This window comes from Orbicella faveolata, unplaced genomic scaffold, assembly GCF_042242905.1.
Source record: "Orbicella faveolata isolate gen_17 unplaced genomic scaffold, um_ofav_v1 contig_14, whole genome shotgun sequence".
Classification (NCBI taxonomy): domain Eukaryota; kingdom Metazoa; phylum Cnidaria; class Anthozoa; order Scleractinia; family Merulinidae; genus Orbicella; species Orbicella faveolata.
In genome coordinates, this window is record NW_028301541.1 from 17,115,322 (window position 1) to 17,140,571 (window position 25,250).

Below are 25,250 nucleotides of genomic sequence, written 5' to 3' on the forward strand. Positions count from 1 at the left end.
TAGTGTTTGGATTTCGCACTCAAGCGCATCTTTCTGGCTTTTTGCTTTGGCGGGTAAACAAGTTTACGAACGACCCTGGGGCGAGGGGGCAGGGGGGTGAGGGAGTTGCACCGCAGTAAAGCGTGAACAAAAATGTAATAACCTCAGAGGTCTAATAACGGAATTTACCGGTGCGGTGTTTCTCAATGATAACTTTTTCTTCTTTTGTAGCAAAGCATTTGGAATCCAAAAGAAAAGAATCCCTCCAATGCAGGACTTCTGTGGTATGGCTTTTTGAGGTATTACACGGAAGAGTTTGACTTTGAGCATGACGTAGTATGTTGTAGAAGAACAAAGAAGCTGACGAAATTTGAAAAGATGTGGACCAAGCATGTATTTGCTATCGAAGGTTAGGGTTTGCTACTTGCTGTCTCCAATATCTCTAATAGACTGGCAGCAGCCTAAGGGTTACTTAGACAAGGGTTGAGCCATCGCAAACCTAAAAGGGCGGTATGACCGAGTAGGGAATAAGGCGAGACGGCCGCGCCCGTGTTCCGTCCCAATCCCCTTTTGGGCTGAAGCGTCTCGCCTCATAATCCCTGCTCAAGTTTAAGAGAAAAACATGCTGCCATCTATCGAAGAAATTTTCTGTCCACTAATTTTATTTTTGTAATGATCTGTCGCGTTGGTGAATGTTAGTCATTTTCAAAAGATGTGAGGAAGTTATTTTAAGGGCAAATATTCTAAGATCACTTCAACTAGATTATTAAAGTAAGAACAAAATATAAAGCATCCGCGTTAATATTGTAAGAATTCATTCTCTATTCTGAGCACTCTATACAAGTATATTTATTGTGTCATTGAAGGGCCGAGTGAAGAAAGGTCCTATCTTTATTTTTAGGTTACCGTTGCTATGGAAGAATTTGAGCTTGTACACTGTTAATATTACTAAATCAAAAAATGCGTCATGTTTTGGGAGATGATATGTTCCATTGTTGTTTTTAAAAAAGAACAGTAAAGGCAAACTACCTGTGGTTTAAAATGCAGGCAGGACTTTTCTGCACTCAGCCTTTCAACTGTACATTTACTTTACGTTCTAAAAGAATTACTTCACTTAGTCTTTACATAATTGATTTCCGCAGACCCATTTAATCTTGACCACAACTTGGGTGCTGGCGTGACAAGGAAAATGGCCAGTTACATTTTGACGACCTTCATTAGAGGACGCGAAAGGTTCGGATTTCCACGATACGACATACTAGCGGAACACTTACAGAGGTTCTTCTTTGATGTGTATTACCTCACAGATGGCTACGAGGCTCCGACCGACAGGAATTGTCGTGTTTGTGGCAAGATAGGGCACATGGCGAAAGATTGTCCACATTCCAAGGCCAACCGAAGAGCTGAACAAAAGAAGGAGGAAGAAGAACGCCGATTGGGAAAGGAACCAGAGGGAATGACCCAGAAGCCTTTCAGTGCACGTCCAAGGTCAGCGTCTTCCCCGAACAAACAGGGACAGGACAGAAATGCTGATCGAGGTACGCCTCTGTCAACAGCGCAGCCTAAGAAAATTCCATCTCGCCAAGAACCGAATGTCTCGAATCACTTATCTAGATCTCAACCAGACTCGCAAGTTGATGCATCTCCTTTGAAAACAAACCAGGGCAGCGAAATTGAAGACGTTGCAGAAAATGGCCGTGAAAGAGTTCAACCTGAGATACCTCATGCACAATTACCTGGCCAAAATCTTCAGACGGTTGTGACCAGTGAGAATGTAGTTTCTGGAAGTCGCGAGACAATGCAAGATACAAAAAATACGCAGTGGCAGTCCATACAAGCCTCTTCAACCTCTGTTGTTAAGAATGAAATTGGTGTAATGAATATGATTGCTTCATGTGGTGATGTTGTCACTGAGCCATCAGGTGTTAGACCACTTGTGCACTTGCCAAGCCCTGTGAACAGTGGTATTGGAACAGCCGTTGGGACAGTTGAAACAGCAACAGTGCAAGCCTCTCATGCAGGAGGCGTGAAACCACCTCCTGGATTGCCTCCTGGGTTCCACACTCCTGATGGCACTCCTCAGGTATCTCGTATATCTAGTGAAGGACCACCACCTCTGATGGCGGGAAACATTCCACAGTCTCCTCCTTTGAACATGTCGCCAGTTGGTATGTTCCAAGGTCATCCCATTGTCCTTGGCACTCCACCACAGCACCCACCGGGCATGGCCAGCCCCAGTGGCCAGTTGGTGGGTTCTCCAATTCAACGCGACCTGTGGCTCCGGCAACAAGGTGGAATGATGCCGAGTCCACTTTCCCCTCCTGTCAGGCCACTCGTTCCTTATCCTCTGTCACCTGAACTCCATCACTTGCAGCCGCAGCAGCAGTGGAGAGGTCCCTCGGAAAGTTTGCCTGTTGATCTTCAAGGTTCCCCACTAGGTGGACACCAACGTCTCGCAGAGCACAATCACCAGATGCTTCCCCAGAGTCCTCCAAACATTTCCAGAAGTGTCATGTGGCCGTTGCCCCCAAACAGCCCGTATCATAATTTGGGCAGTTACCCTGACCCAGCCATTATCATAGAGCAGCACTTTCGTCTTCCGGGACATCATCCTCCGTTCCCTGGCAACAGTTCTCCTTGTGTGGTGCCGCAGCAGACTCAGATTCCTCATGGTACCCCTCCAGGACCTCCAGTTGGTTCACCCCAGCAGATGCCCCAGCTTCCACACCAAGGAGCCATCTTACCACCTGTCCTTGGAACCCACATGGTCAGTCCACCATATTGGCCATACTGGTTTTACCACTAGTAATTGTTTGGTTGTTGTCTGTAGACGAGATGTAGACGTGAAGACAGTCGTTAGGCCAGATGCCTTGTTGTAGAAGCATACATGTAGGCTTACCATGAATGCTAGGCTGTTAACGTTTTTGTAGAGCATTGGCGTATTGTCCTTGACGTTTTGATTTACGAGGCAGTTAGATACTAGTCTTATATTTTCCTTGGTTTCCATTCTAATTATTGCAACGAGCTATTGCCCGTTACGGAGAGCATTGGACGGCCTTTGGGGCATTGGTATATTCTTTGTGAGGCTAAATGTTTAGTCACTTATCTGTACCAGTCCTCTTGAAAAGATCTCAATGTTAGGTAGCCCAGTTGTTTCTGTGGTACAGTAACTATATCGTCTGTAACTGTTCGTTCGTTCAGCATTTTTTGCCGGCATTTTGTTAACTGTGAAGGACTGTATGGCTAATGTGGTGTGCTGGGTGTTTAGACAGGAGAGCAGTTCTTCAGCTTTATGCGGGCAGTTGAAGAAGAATCGAAGAAAGAGGAAGGTCTTCCAACGAAATTGTCTTCAAATAAAGAGTCTGAGGTATGTCCTCATCGACATTCTTTTAAAGGAGCTCAGTTACGGTGTTTGAATTATTTTGGCCACGTATAAAACTACTTTTAATTTAAAGAAGCCTGAAATAGCAGGTTACTAAGATAGAAAAATACCAAAGGGATAACAGTAAACCATAAAGAAACAAGGATGTTTAAGGATGGAGAAGATAAACACGGATTACAAACGACGAACTTGAAAAATGTAGGTTTAACTTTTCAAGATGCGCAAACCGTGACCAAGCTCCTTTAGGTTGTTTCCTATTCTCTACTCTATCATACGGCTGACCTTTGGCTTCAAACTTCTTTTCTATTATTATTATGCTCTATATGGACGGACGCCGGTTTTAGTATTCTTTACGAAAATGTTCAGGTGAAAGCGGATACTTTTTAAAGTAAATTCTGTGCAAGCTAGGTAAATGTCTTTTCTGAAAATATATTTTTCAATCAATACATTGGGTTTGGAAAAAGGAAAAGTAGCCTGAAAAAGTATGAAAGTAAACTTGAATTTTGTAAAAACGTGAAAATAGCCCGCTAGTCCAGTCCCCTCCACGTAGGATTCCTCTTCTTCAGCTTGCAACATTGTACTATGTAGGTAAAAGCAGCATTTGCTTCACTGTTGTGTGATTATTATTCTCTAATTGACAGTAATTTCATTACGTACCTATCAATGTTTTTACTTCCTATTTCTAATGTCATGTGTTTGTCATTTTACGGTAGTCAAAAGAATTGCACATTACTCCAAAGAGTTTGAAAGTTGCCAAGACTCCTGAAGAACACAAGCTGCTATCCAAACTGAGCAAGGTGAAGAGCCTTTGGGAAGGGGGTAACACCCATGAGTTCCCAAATCCAGAAACAAGCGAGGAATTAGATCCCACCGAGGATGCCAACCTCGAGGGGAAAGGTTCTATAGGACATTCTGTTCCTGATGCAAAATTACCTGAAAAGAGAGAAGCTTGGGTAAACGAAAACGATAGCACTGAAGTAGTGCGGATGACTCAAGATGAACTAGATGAATCTGAAGGAGAAGCACCGAACAATACAGCTTCGTTGACTGAAGACAGCAGTGTAATGTCCTCTGAAACCGTCAGCAAGGAAAAACGGACTCCCTATAGCGTACCAGTGGCTTCTGAGGAGAAATTGGAAGACCAATCCGGTAAAAGTGACCAAGAACACTCACAGAAAAGCGAACAACGACCACCATCTGATGCGAAAGCGTCGATGGCGTCTGAAGAAGCCCCAAGGAAAAAGCCTACTAGGCGTGGTGGTCGAGGCAGAAAACCCAACGGCCCTGGCCCCAGACACAACGAGAATGCTAATAGAACCCCAGAGAAGCAGAAGTCCTCAGCTGGTAACGCAACTCAAGGGAAGAACACTCCCACACGAAGTCACCATCAGAAAGGTTCTGATGACTTCAAAGGTGACGTCCCGAATGCTGATAGAACCCCAGAGAAGCAGGAGAAGTCCTCAGCTGCTAACGCAACTAAAGGCAAGAACACTCCCACGCGAAGTCGTCATCCGAAAGGTTATGACGACTTCAAAGGTGACGTTCCGAATGCTGATAGAACTCCAGAGAAGCAGGAGAAGTCCTCAGCTGCTAACGCAACTAAAGGCACGAACACTCCCACGCGAAGTCGTCATCCGAAAGGTTATGACGACTTCAAAGGTGACGTTCCGAATGCTGATAGAACTCCAGAGAAGCAGGAGAAGGCCTCAGTTGGTAACCCAACTAAAAGCAAAAACACCCCTACACGAAGTCGTCATCCGAAAGGTAACGACGACTTCGCAGGTGACGCTCCGAAGGCTTCGCCTAAAAATCCTAGAGCTGAGCGTCCTGAAGGCAGCCAAGGTGACGCGCAAGGAGCTCATGGTGGCGCCGAGTCCACGCCACGTCAGTTGCCTAAAACTGTGGAAACAAGCGAGAAGAGCGGCGGTAAAAAAGGAACACCAGACGCAAACAAGCAAGACCACGTTAAGAATACACGAACAGGGAACCCCGCTAATTCACCCGGGGATTCTAGTAAAGGAGGAGCCCCCAACCGGGGACGTAGAAGACCCCGATCCCGTACCAGTAAAGGTTCACCAGGCGACGCAAAGCAGGATACTAGAAACAGAAGCAACAGTACGCCAGAGAAACGTCCGCCAAAGAATCCATAAATTGTACTTAGTCTCCAGAAACATGACTTACTCATAGTCCAAATGAAACGCGAGTGTTGCCAAGACAACATTCATAGTAAATAAGTGGGTTTTTTTTGTTGTTGTTCTTAGCCTGCACTCTACACGAACTCTAACTGCTACTAAAAAGGATCGTATTTACGATTTGTTTAGCATAAATTCTCTAGTTTTGTATTTTCCTAAGGGAGATATTGTTCTTGTTCATTTTATGAAGGGAAACATCAGGAATTGTACAAAGTCTAGTCTTCGCTTTTTTTTAATTTTTAGATTAACTATTAAAGCGCTGTTGTCGACGTAAATTATCTATACGGGTCTTCTTATATTTCCGTAGTATTTGTGGAGATTTTGCGATTTTTACGCACGGTTTGAATTAAGTTAATTTAATTGTGTTGGAGAATTCAGATGTTTTTGTTTTAGGCATAGTAATTATTACTCGCGAGTCACCAGTTTTAAGAGTATACCCTATTTGTCAGAGGTAATGTTTTACACTAGCAAGCAGCGCTTGGTCCTTAACCGCCCAGAGTCCGTCTACAGAGCGGAAAAACGTACTACGCAGCTTTCGGCGCGTCACTAGCTCTACTTGCGGGCTCAGGTAATAATGCGGGCTGCAATGGTGGAAAGAACGTCGTAAAGATCGTCGGTATTTCATTGTTAAGAAAACAAGGCTCTCCCTACCTGCCGAGAGGCTCTCTTGCTTATATATTTGTGGTGTACTTGCATGAATGCAATATGCAAAGAGGGTTTGTGGAAAAATGTGGCTTCGCACCGAAATTTCCTGTATACCGCGGGGAAATAAAGGGGTCGGAAACCTTAATTAGGTTAACTTTGTTCGAAAAAATTGTTTTCCCTCGAGAACAATACACTAGTTGATAAGCAGGAACAGTGCGTTACCTGCTGTCGAATGCAGTCCAACAGTTCCTTTCGAAACTAAAAAAAAAATAAATAATCATCTTAGCTTCTTTTTTGCAGGTCTTCGTCAGAATTTGTCTGTGTCCAAGTAATCCAATATTTACGGTTATTTATTTCATTTCGATTAAAGCGTGCTTTCGGTCACAATTAGCAATTTTAATACTTCTCGGTAATGTTGAAAGGGCCTTGGTAAAGTGTTCAATTGCAATATTTTGGGGCCGTTCCTAAATAAAGGCCTAAACATTTATTCATTAACTATTTGCAAAAATGTTCTCGTTTCCTTTAACAATCTTTTATTTTTAGAAAGATCCCGTGGCCAATTGAAACAGAAAAAAATAGAGCTATACATCAGTCACTGATTTCTTGCTCGTGTCCTTACGCCTCATGTGTAGCCCATGTAAAGGGCTCGACAGTTTGTTGTTTTGTAAATGCCAAGTATTCGCATATTACACATTGTGACTACGATCAAGACATGAGCGCTCGATAGTTACGGGTCTGAGTCATTCGCTGTATTTGAGTCCGGTCATGCGGGCTCATTTTCCGACCGCACGGCGAATTCAGTCGAACCAGGAAGTATTGAGGATTCGTAAACTCTTCTAGACTTCGTTAATCTCCGGAGACAGTCGTAAAACCTTTCATAATCAGCTCTCTTATTAGCTGTCATATTGCTCTAGATTGCCAATTTGATGGTATGTTCACTCGAGCCTCGAATTCTCCAGCCTTGTCTACACTGCACCGGAGAAATTTCAAAACGAAGGGTTAGGCCTACCGTCCACACTGATCCGTCACGAAAACGGAGCTTTACGAAAACGCTCTTCAAACCGGAGGAAATTGAAAACGCCGGCTTTGCATTTTCGTGTGGACAGAAAACGGTTGAAAACGGAGCTTTTCGAAGACAATGACATGAGGATTATCACGTGATTTCCCTGCCCGCGTTTTACTCAAACACAAATCCAAAATGGCTGGTGATTGTTGCGTTTTTAAACTCCTCTGGCGCGGTGTGGACGGAAAACATCTGATGCTATTTCAGAGTAAAACCTCCGTTTTCAAATTCCTCAGGCGTAATGTGGACGAGGCTTAATTGAGTGAAAGGATAGTGATCGATAATTTGGTGCGTTAGATGGTTGATTTCTAGCTATTGTTTTTTTATCTATGGTTGTATGCCACGGAAGAGACAATTTGATCCCTTAATCTACTGTACTCCTTGTCAAACAAGCTTTGTAAATAGGATTTAATTATGCTTTGTTTACTCAATCAAATCAACTCGTGCCTCAATCACCAATTTAAACAATATTTTCGTTGCTAACGTGAGCGGTAAAGTGTTTCGTTTATACGTCTTGATTGTGAATGGCTACGCGTCCGTTTCAAGGGCGAAAATTAACAACCAAAGTTCAAAAATCCGCTAAGAAAAGTAATTGCCCGTTTGGAGTAAACCGTGGACCAATCTCGGCACAGAAACGCGACGTGGCAGAGTTCGAGGATTGCAGACACAGATCGTTTATTGAAAGAATGAAGGATGCGTTTCGTACCATTTCATTTCGCTCAGAGCCGACAATCGGCGAAGAGGACTTGAAGAGATGCTACGATACACAAATACCTGGTAATGGTGAAGCCAATTATGGAATTGGTTACCCTGTGGTAGGGAAGAAACAGCAAGAGTTGATTCAAAATCTGGTGCCTCATTGCTACGAACACATACAGAATTTCCACCATTACCGTAGCGACATGGAAAAACTGAGCTCTGGGTGTAAGGTCCTATACCTCTCTGCAGACGAAGAGACTGGAAAGAGGGAGAAAGTGTTACGCGAAGTTTATGGCCAAAATTCCGCCAGAACCGAACAGAGCAGATTACAGACCCGGCGTTACGGTTTGGGAAAGCCCAGACATTTTCAAATGCCACTCAAGCCTAAAACAACAAAGGTAACTTTGGTCGTTAAAAGTCACAAAGAGTCGCAAAAAGTCAGGACCAAAAAGAACAGAAATCCCAACAAAAATGGCCAACCTCAGGATGGCTATTCCAGAGCGTCTTCAAGCGAGAACGACTTCAAAAGTTGCTCTTCAAATTCTACGGAGTTAAAAGTGAACAGTGCAAAAAAACGTTTATCATTTCAAGTTGGAGAGAGTGTCACTGAAAGCGATGAAATGCCTCCATTTAAGCTCGAACAAGCAACAAGCGATGACCAAAAAGCCGAGGGTCAAAGCAGTTGTCATAGTCCGGGTAGCGACACTTTTCCTAAGCCTCCCGTGACAACTCCCAACGACATGTCCCGGAAATCATCTGTCCGCACCTTGCTTTTTGAAAGTGCTAAGAACGATAGAAACGTTGCGTCGCCACGGAACACCACAAATAGAGATTCTAACCACAGCCCACATTACTTAGCGCCATTTCATACGCGGTTTCCACACCTGAAACAGTCGTCGGAGTCGATAAGGTCTGATCAAATGCGACAGAAGAGAACTGACAAAGATATGATTCCACCTTGGCAACAATATCGTGTTTTGTGCGACGCTTTTCGACCTACAATGTCTCCTGAGAGGTTTTCACGCCAAAATGGATACAGAAAACCGAAGTATGCCACAGCAACGGAGCTGGAATATTACATCGATATCGTGTCGGAAACGAACAGTAATTCTAAGTCGATGTATTTGTCTTAACTCAATTTCCATGGTAAATTCAGAGGCGCCTTTACAAGGATTTCGACAAGACTTATGACTGATATACTAAGCGTGCTTTTTCTGACCTCAGACTGAGTGAGAATCGAAAGATGGTGATAATAAAATGTTACGTGAGTGACTACGAAAATCTAGCGTTGATAAAGATGTGGGTCTTTTGCTTCAGCTCTTAAACACTCTTCGTGGGGTTGAAGGAAGAGTCAGTCTTTTTCCTAGAGCCCGTGATTGTTTTGTGTAGCTGGTTTCGTCAAGAGCGTCGCAAGTTCGGTCACCGCTGGCAGAAAACGTGCGGGCTCTGGAAACAAAGTTTCACATTCCCATCTGCGCACGCTGCCTTGTAGTCAGGTACAAGTGATCAACGAGTAATTTCTCCATACAATGCATTTTCAAGTTACAGTTGATGAGGATTTAGAAGATCACCAGCTAAGAGATAAAGATATTTTTTTATCAGTAACGCCACAAACGACACAAACGTTCAGAACAGAATTGTTGATGCAAAAATGAGTAACGAAAGACAAACAAAATTCACAGTAAAAATGATAACAATAATTGATGATTGTTTATTGAGTTCGTTTATTCAATGTGTTCGAAATGTTATTACTAAAATACAGATGAAGTGATTAGTCTCGTAAGCCAAGCTTTACAATTGCTTTGACAAACTGTAGACGCTCTAAGAGCGTTTACTCGGGCTTCGAACCGCAGTATCAAATCGTACTTTACACAATAAACACAAATTAAAGAATCAGGATATTTTGCACAAGAGTTCCGCTTAGATATTAACTATTCAAATTGCTTCATTGGGGATCCTAATCCAATCCCAAGTTGTGAGTTTAAACCATTTTGGTTCAAGAATGAAGCACAGCTGTCTACGCACTTATGGAGAACTTGTTTGCAAAGAATTTTCGAGGTCTTTTTACAACTTCTGGCGATCACGTTGTACATGCTGACAGAAATTGTACAAAGTTCGTTTCCTGGTCGTGGCAAACCGAGTAAATTGTGCAGCTAAACATCTTTACCGTGTTGCGATCTTTAAGCCTTTTCACGAGTCATATTTCCTTTGGAGGGCGAATAGATAAACTCCTTCGCGAAAACAATAACCCTATGACAAGGCGCATTGCACTTAATTTGCATAAACTTTCAAGTTGTGTTTTTTGCAGATAACTTTGAGAATTTGCCACCCTTAACGCAGTTTATGATTAAATATTTAACCTACATATTTTTATTGAATCAAGGCAGGAGTATTTCTAAAAAGGAACCCATTTATAAGGGGAAATGCAGCATTCTGTTTTGCTTTTTAACATGGTTTCATACTCGTCTAGTTCCTGTCACGCAACATGATTTTCTTAAGCAGTCAGACACAGTTTTCTAAATGAATTGGCGATTGCTAAGACTGATGAATATATCTGAACTACTAGTGAAATAAATGTGGCTAAACTATCGTCAATGCAGAAAACATTGGTTCGTCAATAATCCCGCACAATTCCCCGCACAATAGGAGTTTTAATTTTCCCGCACAATTTGCCTCCAAAATCACACGTTATTTTTTTTTTTCCTGCACCCTACTATAATAAAAGGAACAAATAAAAGTCGGCATAAGTCCCTTTATCCTCAGACAGCCCTTAATGAGGTATCGAGCTGTCGTTAGGTAAGTAAGTAAGTTAGTTAGTAAGTAAAAATTTTCAGTTTTGTATAACACGAGTTACACCTACATGATTTCCAGCAAACCGTAAACGAAAAACATTGAAACAATTAGTAGAACTTTTACAATCTTGACTTTGAAAAGTCCTGATACTGACGTCAAGAGCGCATTACGAGAATTCCTACATAAGCTGTGAAGTACGTCAACCACAAGGGCTTGTAAGTCATCCTAGTCCCAAGTGCCCGCGTGTAGTCGCTCAGCAGTCTCTGAACTTCTCATCAGTTCTGGGCGGCTTAAGAACCGTAATATAAAATCCAACCTTGTACTTAGGCTTGTTTCAAAAAGCGAACACAGTTTTGGGAGAACCCTGGAGACAAAGTGCACAGAAAATCCTTGGTTCCAGTTTGACTGTGCCTGTGGGCCATATAAATTAAATCGTTTCTGAATATGCGTAATTTTAGGTAACTGCCCATGTTAGCCAAGAAGTTCTGATTATACATGCTGACCAGAGCATGGCAGCTCCTGGGAACGAGTTTTCACTAAGATCTAATCATCCGTTGTGCTCTGGCCTTTGTTGGCTCAATTTGTTGGTTGATTTTTACTAAGTAGGGAGAACGAAGCATGACACTTTTGCCCTATCTTGATCTTCAACAACGAGTGCACTAGTGCATTTTATTTTAAAGTGCAACCATTGTTTAGGTGAAAGGGTAACTTTTATTTTGATTATTATTCTTCTTATTTTTTTGAATGTTGTTATCTTTCCAAAGACCTTTCAATACCTGACCAAACAAGCTGTCCCGGCCTCGTTTTAGCACTGGACGTAAAATCTTGAACCCTTGACCGAGTTCAAAAGTCCTACATAAAGTCAAACTCTGAAAGCTACACTGTTTTCGCATTGCATCCTACTTTTGTAATCTTCCAATATTTAATGTGGTTTTAAGGCTTGTCCACACTGCGCTGGAGGAATTGGAAAACTGAGCCTTTATTTCTCCAGTTAGGCCTTCCGTCCACACTAATCCGTCACGAAAACGGAGCTTAATTTCGAAAACGCTGTTCAAACCGGAGGAATTTGAAATCGCCGGCTTTGTGTTCTAGTGTAGACAGAAAACATTTTCAAAACGAAGCTTTTCGAAAACGATGACGTTACGATAATCAGGATATTTCACTGTCCGAGATCTACTCAAACACAAATCCAAAATGACCGGATATTGCCGCGTTTTTAACGTCGTGTGGACGGAAAACATTTGATGCGTTTTCAGAGTGAAACCTACTTTTTCATATTCCTCCTGCGTAGTGTGGACAGGGCCTTAAAGAACAAAAACTTTTTATCTGCTGATATAAATGAATAACAGCAATAACATTTTAACCAGGAATAATCTTTATGAAGTCAAAAAAAAGAGAAAAAAGAAAAAAAAATCAGCAACAAATGACCCCTTCGGTGATATGCGCTTGTACAACAAGAATGGTAATAAATTTAGCAAATGATGATCACAGCATTACTTTTCCCTTCCTGTGCAAATATTCAGGTTTATTGGAGAGCGGAAATTAAACAGTGTACCAGGGGAAAAATTCATCGAACAAAAGAAAAATGCCGCACAACGAATTACTAAAAACACAAACTTTTGCGAATATCGAAAACCTCTTCTCCTATTTTCTATCAGTTTTGAATATGTCATAACCAGACTTCGACTGTTTTATCCATGGAAAATGCGCTCATTTTGATCCAGAGTCGATGATTTTATAACTGTTATAATGAAATCCATCAAAACAACTCGCGAATGTTAATAATTCAAACCAATCGGCAATGATGGTTTTGGCTAATTCTTTTATCGAACAACATTTCCACATTGTAAGCGTGTTATTGTTTGTTTTCCACTTGAATCTGACCACAACAGCTGGGAATTATAAGGATTTATTTTTACACTCCTTCTGTCTAGAAGTATATAGTCAAACTGAAAGAAACAAATTACAATTACTTTTAGGCTCTGTGCCGTAATTGTCGTGATTGTCCTTGAACTAATACAAACTGAAAATATGTCATAATTCTACTTACAATTCTTGTAATCCTTTCCCGTCCGTAAACCTTGCGTTTAGGTTAGGATTCTTTCTCTGAACGAACTTAGCGTCTCTTAACGAAATAGCGTCCCCTCTGCGAGATTCGAACCGCCTGATCCCTTTTATAGAGGTATGTCCCTAGGGACCTTACATAATCACGCAAGGACTTGACATAACTTCGTGGTTGTACAAAACAGTGTTAGATTTTTTGCAATACCACACTTTGTTTACAATTATACAAGACTAAACTTACTGACATCACCAGCATTACAACAACAATCAACTTGCGTCCAACACTAACAATATTTAAAATACTGACATAACTTTTTTTTTTTTTAACAAGAATTAAGTTTAATTAACAACAACACTAATAATAACGACAAAACTAAAAAATAATACAACTTAACAGATACAATACTGCTACTGCCACTACTACATTATCCTAACAACTGCCAAAAGTAAATATACAACAAAAACAAAAGAAATAGAAAAGAAAGCGAGATATATAGCTAGGGCCATGAAATATGTCCTGGATTGAAGCTGTTCCTTAGAAAAGGAGAACCTTAATATCATTCAAGTAAAATTGCCTGTTTAAACAACAGTTCAAAGGAGAGATCAGGAAGTTAAAATGGGTGAGGTTAAGCATGACGTTCACGGCAAACGGTAAACGGCAAAACTGAAACTTTTGCCGTCTCTCTTCAGTTGTGTGTACAGTAGGGTGAAATTATTTGTTTTTGCCATGAATGTAATATTTAGGCTTCAAAGCAAGGATTTATTCCGCATACAAGACATACAATTCAAGAAGTGAACAAGATGGTGGATCACCAAAAGCACATGGACCCAAGATGCAACGGGGTCTTATAACTAGAAAACCTGAAGTCTGATGTAATGAACAACTAATCCAACAATGAATAGTAGGAGACGTTATTCCATTTTTGTGAGCTTTATTTAGGGATTAAAAGAAAAGTACTCAAGATCAGAAGCTGTCTCCGCCGTTTGCCGTCTGCCGTTAACGTCATGCTTAACCTCTCTCATAGCTTTGGAAAAATGTCGCCTTGTTAGCCTGTTTTCGATCAGTTGGTGGCCAAAGCGTAATGGCGCTCACCTGAGTCAGTATGTTATGATCAAACTCAAATCAGCTTTGAGCGAATGCCGAATGAAATTCCAAAGTTTTGTACGCTACGTCGTGTGTTGACACGGTAAGATAATCATTATGTCCTCGAGCTATACTTGTCTCGCTGTTCTCAGTGAATGGTGGCAAATAATTGAATTGGCCGTGTATTTATCCACCACACACTGCATACCGCTGTCGTATTTCAGACAGTTACGCTCCATAACAGTTTTCATGTTCATTTACTTCGCGGTTTGTGGCATGATATCATGCATTGGTTTGTCTTTCTCCGTAGCATCAGCCGGTCCTTTCAATGCCAAAATCCTCGTTCTGAATGCCAATATTCGGCTTTCTTTGCCACGCCATGTTTAAATCTCGGTGTTAGAACATGTACCAACCTTGACACAAGCAGTTGCCATTCTAAATTGCCTTATCTGTTTAATTTAAGAATTCAAACTGTAGCCACTGGTAGCGGTTAAGTGTAAGTAATTTGCAAAGCTCTACATGTTGTCGGCAAGATAAAAGGAAAATTGTGGGAAGCTCATTTATGGCATATTAGTTGTTTATCGTCATACCGAAGAAATAAACAGCTCTGACCAACATATTTCTTTTTGTAAAAATATCGCGCAAAACATGGTCAATTACTTTCCCCATCGTGTAGCGTATGTTCGGATGTTGACCATTGATATAGTCGAAAAATGCGATGGCGTCCTGTTCTGAGTGGAATAAACAAAACGAATCATCCACATAACGACGGTAAAATGGAACCTCAAGACCTTGATATTGCTCTAACCAGATCTTTTCATGGTGACCCATAAAGAGATTGGCGGGGATAGGAGCTAGGGGTGAGCCCATGGCAACCCCATCAATCCGGTCGTAAGAGGAACCTTTGAACAAAAAGTGAGTTTCAGCAGTAGCAAATGAAAAACGACGTTTGAGATCGGAGAGGGGTAAGCTTGAGGTCAGGGTTTCCCTCGGAGATGTGCAGGACCGCTAAGTCAATACATTCCTCAAGAGGGATGTTAGTAAATAAGCTCTCCACATCAAAGGAAATCAGAAATTTGCGAAACATGGGTAAATTGTTGATTTCTTGAACAAAAGTGAAAGTGTCAGAGGCATTGTAATCATTGGGAATGTATGGTTCAAGGAGATTGCATAAAAATGTAGCTAAATTGTAGTTATATGTTCCAATAGATGAAACTATGGGGCGGAAAGGGGGTGTGGATGTGGGATCGCGTAGTTTATGCATATTGGGCAAACCGTATATTCTGACCGGTTGGGACCCGTTGGGATACACGCTGTCGTATAAATAATTCTCCAATTTACCTTGTTTTCAGATCCCTGAGAAACTTTTGAAGCCTACTTCCACCTGTAAGGGTAGGGTCTTTACTAATAGGTTTAAACTTGGAGGAATCGTTGATTATACTAAATAAACCATTGTCATATGCAGTTTCGCACCTCTGTCATACAACATCGGTCTTATCAGGACATTAATTGACAGGTTTTTTAAAATCAACAATACTTGGCTGGGCTTATGGAACGCCAGAACTGTCTTATGATACTTTTTTTTATTATATTGGGTGGTTATGTCATTATATTGAGTAGTTATGTTACTATATTCGGTGATTAACTCATTATACTCGGTGCTTATTCCATTATACTCGGTGCTTATGTCTTTATATGCGGTGCTGTCTTCATTATATTCGGTGCTTATTCCATTATATTCGGTGCTTCCCTCGTTATATTCGGTGCTTTCTTCGTTATATTCGGTGCCTTTTTCATTATATTCGGTGCTGCCTTTATTATATTCGGTGCTTTCTTCGTTATATTCGGTTCTAACTTTGTTTGGTGTTTTCTTCATTATTACGGGTACTAACACTATTATATTCGGTGCTCTCTTCCTTATATTCGGTGCAAAGGCCATCATATTCGGTACTTCCTTGTTCGGTGCTTACTTCATTATATTCGGTGCTTACTTCATTATATTCGCTGCTTACTTCATTATATTCGCTGCTTACTTCATTATATTCGGTGCTTTCTTCGATATGATCGTCACCAGTCTTCGCAAGGGGTCGTACAATTTGGAGGTAGTCTAGGGAAAGCCGGGAAAAACGAGTGTCACGAAAACTCAGACCCCGAAACCTCAGACCCCGAAACCTCAGACCCCGAAAACTCAGACCCCTCGAAATTAGAAACTCAATTGTTATCACCTGAATTGCTCTATGGCCACAATGGGGCGAGATGTTTATCTTCTCCGGTTTATGTTGTCGCGTCGATCGAACGGTGAAACACAAATATTTAACTTCTCAGGTTTATCGCTGTCGCGTCGGTCAAACAGTGAAGAACTAACAAGGTTTAGAACAGCAGCCGACACTGTTTTTCAAAACAGACCTTTTTTATGCAATCGTATGCAGCAAAAAAATGTGTTGCTCTCTGAAACATACTCGTTTGATCGCAATCTGCTTTTTGACTTTATGTGCGTTGCGTGACTGTCGGCACGTAAAAAGTCAACACGTAAAAAGCACGTGAAGGTCGAACCGATTGAACCGCCATGTCTGGTCTCGAAATGTGAGTGAACGAAAATTGAAATGAAGAATACAAAAGCAAAAACCGACACAACGTAGAATGATTTTTTGAAGGTGTACTATATTTCGGCTGGCCAAACCAGCCTTCTTCAGGTACAATGGAAGATTTTACATTGGTGTGTGTTTTTATGTAGCCGATATTTACGTAATACCGGACTGCGCAGAAGTAATTGATCGTGTAAATTGAAGATAAGCATACGGTAAAATAAAATAACATGATAAAAGAACATAATAAAAGAAAACAAATGGAAACAATTAATATGTTTCTTCGCGGATGTTCAGACCATTAGGATCAATTGTTCTACCTTTTTGAATTAAAAAAGCTTCCCTGGCCGTACGGATAGAGTCTCGGTTAGAAACGATTTTTTCGATGGGGATTAATTGCATGTCGTTAGCAGTGTGGTTAGGAGAGGACAGGAAATGTTCGGCGGCTGTAGTAGGTTTAGATTTGTTGTTAGGGTTATCTATGGTACGAAGGTGTTCATTAAATCGGTCTTTTAATCGTCGTTTCGTCTCTCCTATGTATTGTAAATTACAGCGGTTACATTGAATCATGTTGATGAGGTTTTTAGTGTCACAGGTCAGGTTGGATTTTATGGCGCGCGTTTCCCCGGTAGAAAAGAAGGTATATGTAGTAAGTCCGTGAGAAATGTAGGGACAAGTAGCTCAGTTTTTGCCACAACGGAAAGAACCAGAAGTTGTGTCGGTTTTTGCTTTTATATTCTTCGTTTTATATGTAAAGCCGATTAGATCACTGTTGATCCAACGTATACCAGCAGGATCATCGTTCCGGTTGTTTGCTTAAACATTTTATAGAAAATTGAAAACTGGCGCGAAGACCCCGCCACGAGGCAGATTTAATAATTAACTAATCCAAGCGGTACGAAAAAAAAAAAAAAAAATAGAAGTGTTTGGTTTGAAACTTACTGTTTCCTATAAGAAATATTCACTATTCTCGTTATAAGTTGGAACGCAAACATGGCTATCTCTATGTACTCTTTTTTTCTTTTCTTTTTTTTCTAAATTTTGTTAATTTCTGCGGGTTACGTGCCGACAGTCACGTAACGCACATAAAGTCAAAAGCAGATTGCGATCAAACGAGTATGTTTCAGAGAACAACACATTTTTTTGCTGCATACGATTGCATAAAAAAGGTCTGTTTTGAAAAACAGTGTCGGCTGCTGTTCTAAACCTTGTTAGTTCTTCACTGTTTGACCGACGCGACAGCGATAAACCTGAGAAGTTAAATATTTGTGTTTCACCGTTCGATCGACGCGACAACATAAACCGGAGAAGATAAACATCTCGCCCCATTGTGGCCATAGAGCAATTCAGGTGATAACAATTGAGTTTCTAATTTCGAGGGGTCTGAGTTTTCGGGGTCTGAGGTTTCGGGGTCTGAGTTTTCGTGACACTCGTTTTTCCCGGCTTTCCCTAGACTACCTCCAAATTGTACGACCCCTTGCGAAGACTGGTGACGATCATATCGAAGAAAGCACCGAATATAATGAAGTAAGCACCGAATATAATGAAGTAAGCAGCGAATATAATGAAGTAAGCAGCGAATATAATGAAGTAAGCACCGAATATAATGAAGTAAGCAGCGAATATAATGAAGTAAGCACCGAATATAATGAAGTAAGCACCGAATATAATGAAGTAAGCACCGAACAAGGAAGTACCGAATATAATGGCCTTTGCACCGAATATAAGGAAGAGAGCACCGAATATAATAGTGTTAGTACCCGTAATAATGAAGAAAACACCAAACAAAGTTAGAACCGAATATAACGAAGAAAGCACCGAATATAATAAAGACAGCACCGAATATAATGAAAAAAGCACCGAATATAACGAAGAAAGCACCGAATATAACGAGGGAAGCACCGAATATAATGGAATAAGCACCGAATATAATGAAGACAGCACCGCATATAAAGACATAAGCACCGAGTATAATGGAATAAGCACCGAGTATAATGAGTTAATCACCGAATATAATAACATAACTACTCAATATAATGACATAACCACCCAATATAATAAAAAAAAGTATCATAAGACAGTTCTGGCGCTCCATATGGGCTTCCACATGGACATTATGGAACTAGTTTTCCTTTTGCACAAGAATCTTTTCCCCGTTCATCTCATCGATAAATGCATCTACCGATATTTCTGACACATCCATTGACCGATATGGCTCCACTCAAACACCTCCTCCTCTAATACTACTTCACAGGGTAAACAATGTTTTTTTTTACTTTTTTAAGTTACCTTATTTAGGCCGTTTTTCTACTGTAGCCCAAAGCAAAATACGCTGCCTTGTCAATCGTTATTGTAATGATCTTGACATCAAATTAGTGTTTACCACGTTTAAATTAAGAAATCTTTTCTCAGTGAAGGATTCTGTCCCTAGAGAACTTCGTTCACGTGTGATTTACAAATTTACTTGTAATAATAAAGTGTATTATCGTTTGTCTCACGATGTAGTCACTTGAGATGTAGATCGCGACGTTTCGACTGCTTACTGCTAGTCTTCTTCAGGCGATAAGGTCGACTGATTGCACGGTATCATTTATATCACAAAGGTCGGCTGTGATTGGTGCATTTCGATCCTCCTATTGTTCCATTGTTCCGGCGAGTAGCTGTTCCCTCAGTGGTCCGCTGTTGTACCGTTCTCCTGTTGTTGTGTTTCTTGATCGTGGGTATCCATGCTTCAGGAATTTCAATTCCACTGTCCCTGTTGATGTTGTTAGGGTGAAGTCTTATGTGAATAGCTTCCTTGACCCTACGTGTGTACCAGTGAGGATCTCGATCAATAAACTTGACCTCATTCCAGATAGGATAGTGGCCGGTCTCGTGGGTGTGTTCAGAAACGGCGGAGGTCTGGGTACGGGCGAGTCGTATATCCCTGTCGTGTTCTTTGATCCTCTCCTGCATAGATCTCCCTGTTTCCCCGATGTAGACTTTGCCGCACTCACAGGGAATCCTGTAGACAACATCATCTTGTTTAGCCGGGTTGACGGTGTCCTTTGGTCGCACTAAGTGTGACCGAAGTGTCGTGTCGGACTTAAAGACGGTGCGAATGCCTTGTTGTTCTAGGCAGCGGCGGAGAGACTCCGAAACTCCTTGGACATAAGGTAAAACGGCGGTGGATTTAAATTCCGCGACAGGCTCTCTTCTTGGGGTTGTTCGTGCCTTTGTGATCTTCTGTACAAAAGAGGAGGGATATCCGTTAGAAACAAGTACAGATGACAGATGTTTCTTCTCTCCAGCGATTACTGATGGTTTGGTGACGAGACGCTTAGCCCGGTCGTACAGACACTTCACAATACCGCGCTTTACTGACTTAGGGTGGTGTGAATCATACGCTAGGCACTGATCAGTATGTGTTGGTTTCCTGTAGACACTGGTGGTAAGGCGGCCATCAGGTTCTCTGTAAACTGACGTGTCGAGAAAGGCGATCTTGTTGTTGTTCTCGATCTCCATGGTGAAACGGATTGATGGTTGTTGACTGTTCAGGTGTTGCAGGAAGACGTCAACTCTATCCCGATCCAGGATGGTGAAAGTATCATCTACGTAGCGTTTCCAGATCTTAGGCTTGCAAGGTGCGGACTCTATTGCTTGTTCTTCAAATATCTCCATGTAGAGATTAGCAATAACCGCGGATACAGGGCTCCCCATGGCTGTGCCGTCTCGTTGTTCGTAAATCGATCCGTTGTACTGGAAGTACGTAGATCTTACTACGAAATTCAAGAGGTCCGCGATTTGAACTGGTGTAAGTGTCGTGCGGTCAGCCAGGCCTGCGTCGTTCTCCATTTTTTTGTAGCGCGGCTTGTACGGCGCCCTCGATCGGTACGTTGGTAAACAGTGACTCTACGTCGAAAGACACCATGATCTCGTGGTCCTGGATCTCTTCACTGGCGATGGTGGAGGCGAAGTCAGTTGAGTTCTTCACTGTGAAGTTCGAGTTACCTGCAAGAGGAGATAATACGTTAGCCAAGAAAGCAGACAGGTCGTATGCAAAGGTGTTGACGCACGACACAATTGGCCTAAGCGGTGTGTCGGCCTTGTGGATCTTCGGCAAACCATAGATCCTGGGTGGTTGTTTGTGTCGGGGTCTGATCTTATTATAAACCGCCTCTGATATGTGTCCACTCCGTTTCAGGGTTAGCAGCTTCTCAGATAGCTTCCGGGTCAAGCGGTCTGTCGGATCTTTGTTGAGAAGCTGGTACGGTCCGTAATCAATTAGCGCTGACATTTTTGCGTGGTATGTGTCAGCGTCCAGGATTACGCTGGCGCGTCCTTTGTCGGCCGGAAGGACCATGATGGAATTGTCCTCTTTTAAGCTTTTAAGAGCCTCCTGCTGTTCCTTCGTGATGTTGGGCGTGGGTGGTTGTGCCTGTTGAAGGATGGTGTTGACAGATCTCCTGACTGTGTCTGCTCGCTCCGCATCTAGTGGCCTGACTGCTGACTCAATCTTGGCGATGATCTCGGTGGCTGGGACGCTCGTAGGAGTCACGGCGAAATTTAGACCTTTCTTCAGTAAGGACACCTCAGCTTCGTTAAGGGTCCTGGATGACAAGTTGATAACCCAAATATGGGCGCACAGCCCTAAGATTGATTCGTCGACATGAGCGTTGCTCACGCAAGCTCGCACGCTATACCAACCATCTCAACTTTCTCACAAGGTGTATTAAGAACCACATTGTTCCAAGAGATCTGCAAGTTCGGGCGCCAGTTCCCAACAGAGGCGCACGCAGAGTCGCTGAACTAGCATCCATGAGATTCCTGAGGGAAAGAATCAGACTGACGCAGAGAGCCAAGGCAGATACGAAGAAAGAGGCCGAATCAACAGCACAGAGCATAACATCTGCTCTTTCTGCGGATGACGCTGCAGAGGTACTCGACAAGGTTAAATCCACTACCCAGCGAGTCTTTAATACCACCAAAGACCGTCAACAGCGCAAGTTTGAGAAACTTTTGCGAGAGAAACAGTCTTCTGTTTCTCCTACAACTTTTGTTGACAAAACAAAGTGGGTTATCAACTTGTCATCCAGGACCCTTAACGAAGCTGAGGTGTCTTTACTGAAGAAAGGTCTAAATTTCGCCGTGACTCCTACGAGCGTCCCAGCCACCGAGATCATCGCCAAGATTGAGTCAGCAGTCAGGCCACTAGATGCGGAGCGAGCAGACACAGTCAGGAGATCTGTCAACACCATCCTTCAACAGGCACAACCACCCACGCCCAACATCACGAAGGAACAGCAGGAGGCTCTTAAAAGCTTAAAAGAGGACAATTCCATCATGGTCCTTCCGGCCGACAAAGGACGCGCCAGCGTAATCCTGGACGCTGACACATACCACGCAAAAATGTCAGCGCTAATTGATTACGGACCGTACCAGCTTCTCAACAAAGATCCGACAGACCGCTTGACCCGGAAGCTATCTGAGAAGCTGCTAACCCTGAAACGGAGTGGACACATATCAGAGGCGGTTTATAATAAGATCAGACCCCGACACAAACAACCACCCAGGATCTATGGTTTGCCGAAGATCCACAAGGCCGACACACCGCTTAGGCCAATTGTGTCGTGCGTCAACACCTTTGCATACGACCTGTCTGCTTTCTTGGCTAACGTATTATCTCCTCTTGCAGGTAACTCGAACTTCACAGTGAAGAACTCAACTGACTTCGCCTCCACCATCGCCAGTGAAGAGATCCAGGACCACGAGATCATGGTGTCTTTCGACGTAGAGTCACTGTTTACCAACGTACCGATCGAGGGCGCCGTACAAGCCGCGCTACAAAAAAATGGAGAACGACGCAGGCCTGGCTGACCGCACGACACTTACACCAGTTCAAATCGCGGACCTCTTGAATTTCGTAGTAAGATCTACGTACTTCCAGTACAACGGATCGATTTACGAACAACGAGACGGCACAGCCATGGGGAGCCCTGTATCCGCGGTTATTGCTAATCTCTACATGGAGATATTTGAAGAACAAGCAATAGAGTCCGCACCTTGCAAGCCTAAGATCTGGAAACGCTACGTAGATGATACTTTCACCATCCTGGATCGGGATAGAGTTGACGTCTTCCTGCAACACCTGAACAGTCAACAACCATCAATCCGTTTCACCATGGAGATCGAGAACAACAACAAGATCGCCTTTCTCGACACGTCAGTTTACAGAGAACCTGATGGCCGCCTTACCACCAGTGTCTACAGGAAACCAACACATACTGATCAGTGCCTAGCGTATGATTCACACCACCCTAAGTCAGTAAAGCGCGGTATTGTGAAGTGTCTGTACGACCGGGCTAAGCGTCTCGTCACCAAACCATCAGTAATCGCTGGAGAGAAGAAACATCTGTCATCTGTACTTGTTTCTAACGGATATCCCTCCTCTTTTGTACAGAAGATCACAAAGGCACGAACAACCCCAAGAAGAGAGCCTGTCGCGGAATTTAAATCCACCGCCGTTTTACCTTATGTCCAAGGAGTTTCGGAGTCTCTCCGCCGCTGCCTAGAACAACAAGGCATTCGCACCGTCTTTAAGTCCGACACGACACTTCGGTCACACTTAGTGCGACCAAAGGACACCGTCAACCCGGCTAAACAAGATGATGTTGTCTACAGGATTCCCTGTGAGTGCGGCAAAGTCTACATCGGGGAAACAGGGAGATCTATGCAGGAGAGGATCAAAGAACACGACAGGGATATACGACTCGCCCGTACCCAGACCTCCGCCGTTTCTGAACACACCCACGAGACCGGCCACTATCCTATCTGGAATGAGGTCAAGTTTATTGATCGAGATCCTCACTGGTACACACGTAGGGTCAAGGAAGCTATTCACATAAGACTTCACCCTAACAACATCAACAGGGACAGTGGAATTGAAATTCCTGAAGCATGGATACCCACGATCAAGAAACACAACAACAGGAGAACGGTACAACAGCGGACCACTGAGGGAACAGCTACTCGCCGGAACAATGGAACAATAGGAGGATCGAAATGCACCAATCACAGCCGACCTTTGTGATATAAATGATACCGTGCAATCAGTCGACCTTATCGCCTGAAGAAGACTAGCAGTAAGCAGTCGAAACGTCGCGATCTACATCTCAAGTGACTACATCGTGAGACAAACGATAATACACTTTATTATTGCATCTACCACGATGAATAACAACAACCCTTTCCTCGAAATTTACTTGTGCTTGGTGTAATACTTGCTATATCGGCGGAACTGGTCGTCATTTTTCCACAGGCGTCCGTGAACATCTCTCTTCAGACAAGTTCTCACACATCTTCAGATGCTTACAAAGCTCAGAACGTTGTCGTCAATCTTCTCTGCGGATTGCTTCGAAATCCACAAATTGAGGACCTCGGAAATGGAATTTCTGGCACTCTTAGGTCAAGTTCTGAGCGTGTTATAATGTCCCATTTTTTTTAAATTTAGGGGGTTTGACCGAGATCCCGAAGCCTCTAGATCCGCCCCAGGGATACAGTAAGAGACGCCAAATAAGAAAAACGATGAATTCAATAAAGAATTCTAAAAAGAAACTGGACAGTTGAATCGACGGATGGCTGGAGCAGTACTTAGTTAAGAAGAATAAAAACCTCAGCTTGCAATGACATTTATAATAAAGGTCCAATATATGCGTGCCACGTCTTACGAATGGGCCACGACGAAAATCCTCATATTGCTCTGTGTTAGACAGCTGATGGAAAGCGGCGAAGAAGAGGACCTCGTGAAGCCTGGCGAAGAACTGTAACAAGAGAAAGGACCAAGCTGGGTTAGAACTCATGGATTTTAGCAGAGCACAGAGTGCTAGCTATGAACAGATTGAGATGGAGAGTAGATGTTGCGGCCCTGTGTGCCATGTGGCATGAAGGGAACAGTTAAAAAAAATGTATATATGAGCGGGCAGTTTATGCGATACCATCAAACCTAGCCTGTACCAAGCGAACACTCAAGGCATTTTCAGGAAAGATGCGCTAGTAACTGAGTCGAAGTATCGTCTCTTTTCCAATAAAAGCCTCTTGCTGTGATACTTGACTTTGCTACTATCTTTTGTTACCAAGTTAAGTTTTATCGTCTAAATGTAAGGTGGCTCTGAACCCTCTCCCTAAACCTTGTGGGTTAAAGGGCCATTGTCACGATAAAGCGCATGTGCGTTCTTGATTGACACCAATTTTTTAAACAATAGAAATCGTAATACTATCAGTCGCGGTATGAATTCGCCGCGGGTCAGCTTGGAGTTTCATGTGCCTTTCGAAAATATTTTTATTCACCGACCTTTTACTTTTTGTTTGTAAAGAATATTTATCATGTTAATGTTGTGTGAAGGCCGTGTCCGTTGAATACAAACGCTTACGTTTTACTTTCTTCCAACTTGCATCCACATCTGCAGCTATATAAAGTTTCCAATGTTCGTCCTCAAATCTTTTCTTCGTTTTTTGTTTTTTTCTTTTCTCAACAAGACGGCTACGAGGCGAAAGTAGCTTTGGTCTCTTGCATCTTCGAAAACCCTCTTACGAGGACATCGTATTTCTCGACGATACTCAACTCAAAACACAAAATATGCCGTTTAAATCTATCAAGAATGACGCAACAGTTCTTCAAAATCGGTATTTCTATTTTCACATGTCTCAAAAGGTCGCTGGAAAAGGATTTTGCTCCCCAATATCAACTTTGAAAACTGTTCTGTGGGATAAGAAATCAAATGCCGCA

General features: G+C 42.5%; 3 protein-coding genes across 3 annotated transcripts in view; all 3 read left to right on the forward strand.

The window, feature by feature from the left end:
* LOC110057348 (uncharacterized) overlaps positions 1–5,828 on the forward strand; it is a 32,473-nt gene extending 26,645 nt beyond the window's left edge. The window contains exons 19-22 of the mRNA XM_089286763.1: positions 211–388; positions 1,122–2,746; positions 3,248–3,346; positions 4,075–5,828. Of these exons, the coding sequence (XP_089142889.1) occupies positions 211–388; positions 1,122–2,746; positions 3,248–3,346; positions 4,075–5,511 (3,339 nt within the window). The 3' untranslated portion in view covers positions 5,512–5,828. The remainder of the gene's footprint in view (positions 1–210; positions 389–1,121; positions 2,747–3,247; positions 3,347–4,074) is intronic.
* A 111-nt stretch (positions 5,829–5,939) lies between these two features.
* Positions 5,940–9,743, forward strand: LOC110057344 (uncharacterized). Its single transcript, XM_020763928.2, has one exon. It carries the CDS (start codon positions 7,786–7,788, stop codon positions 9,091–9,093), a length of 1,308 nt encoding a protein of 435 aa, XP_020619587.2. The 5' UTR covers positions 5,940–7,785; the 3' UTR covers positions 9,094–9,743.
* Positions 9,744–14,986: 5,243 nt separating this feature from the next.
* On the forward strand, positions 14,987–24,091 carry LOC149114292 (uncharacterized). Its single transcript, XM_089287352.1, has 3 exons — positions 14,987–14,990; positions 21,114–22,046; positions 23,976–24,091. Exons 1-3 carry the CDS (start codon positions 14,987–14,989, stop codon positions 24,089–24,091), a joined length of 1,053 nt encoding a protein of 350 aa, XP_089143478.1.
* The last annotated feature ends 1,159 nt before the right edge of the window (positions 24,092–25,250 follow it).

Coding starts and splice junctions, on each gene's coding strand:
- LOC110057344 (XM_020763928.2), top strand. CDS start 7,786: ATGGCTACGCGTCCGTTTCAAGGGCGAAAATTAACAACCAAAGTTCAA.
- LOC149114292 (XM_089287352.1), top strand. Junction 22,047..23,975: donor ACAACCACCCAGGATCTATG/GTTTGCCGAAGA, acceptor TTTTAAATTTAG/GGGGTTTGACCGAGATCCCG.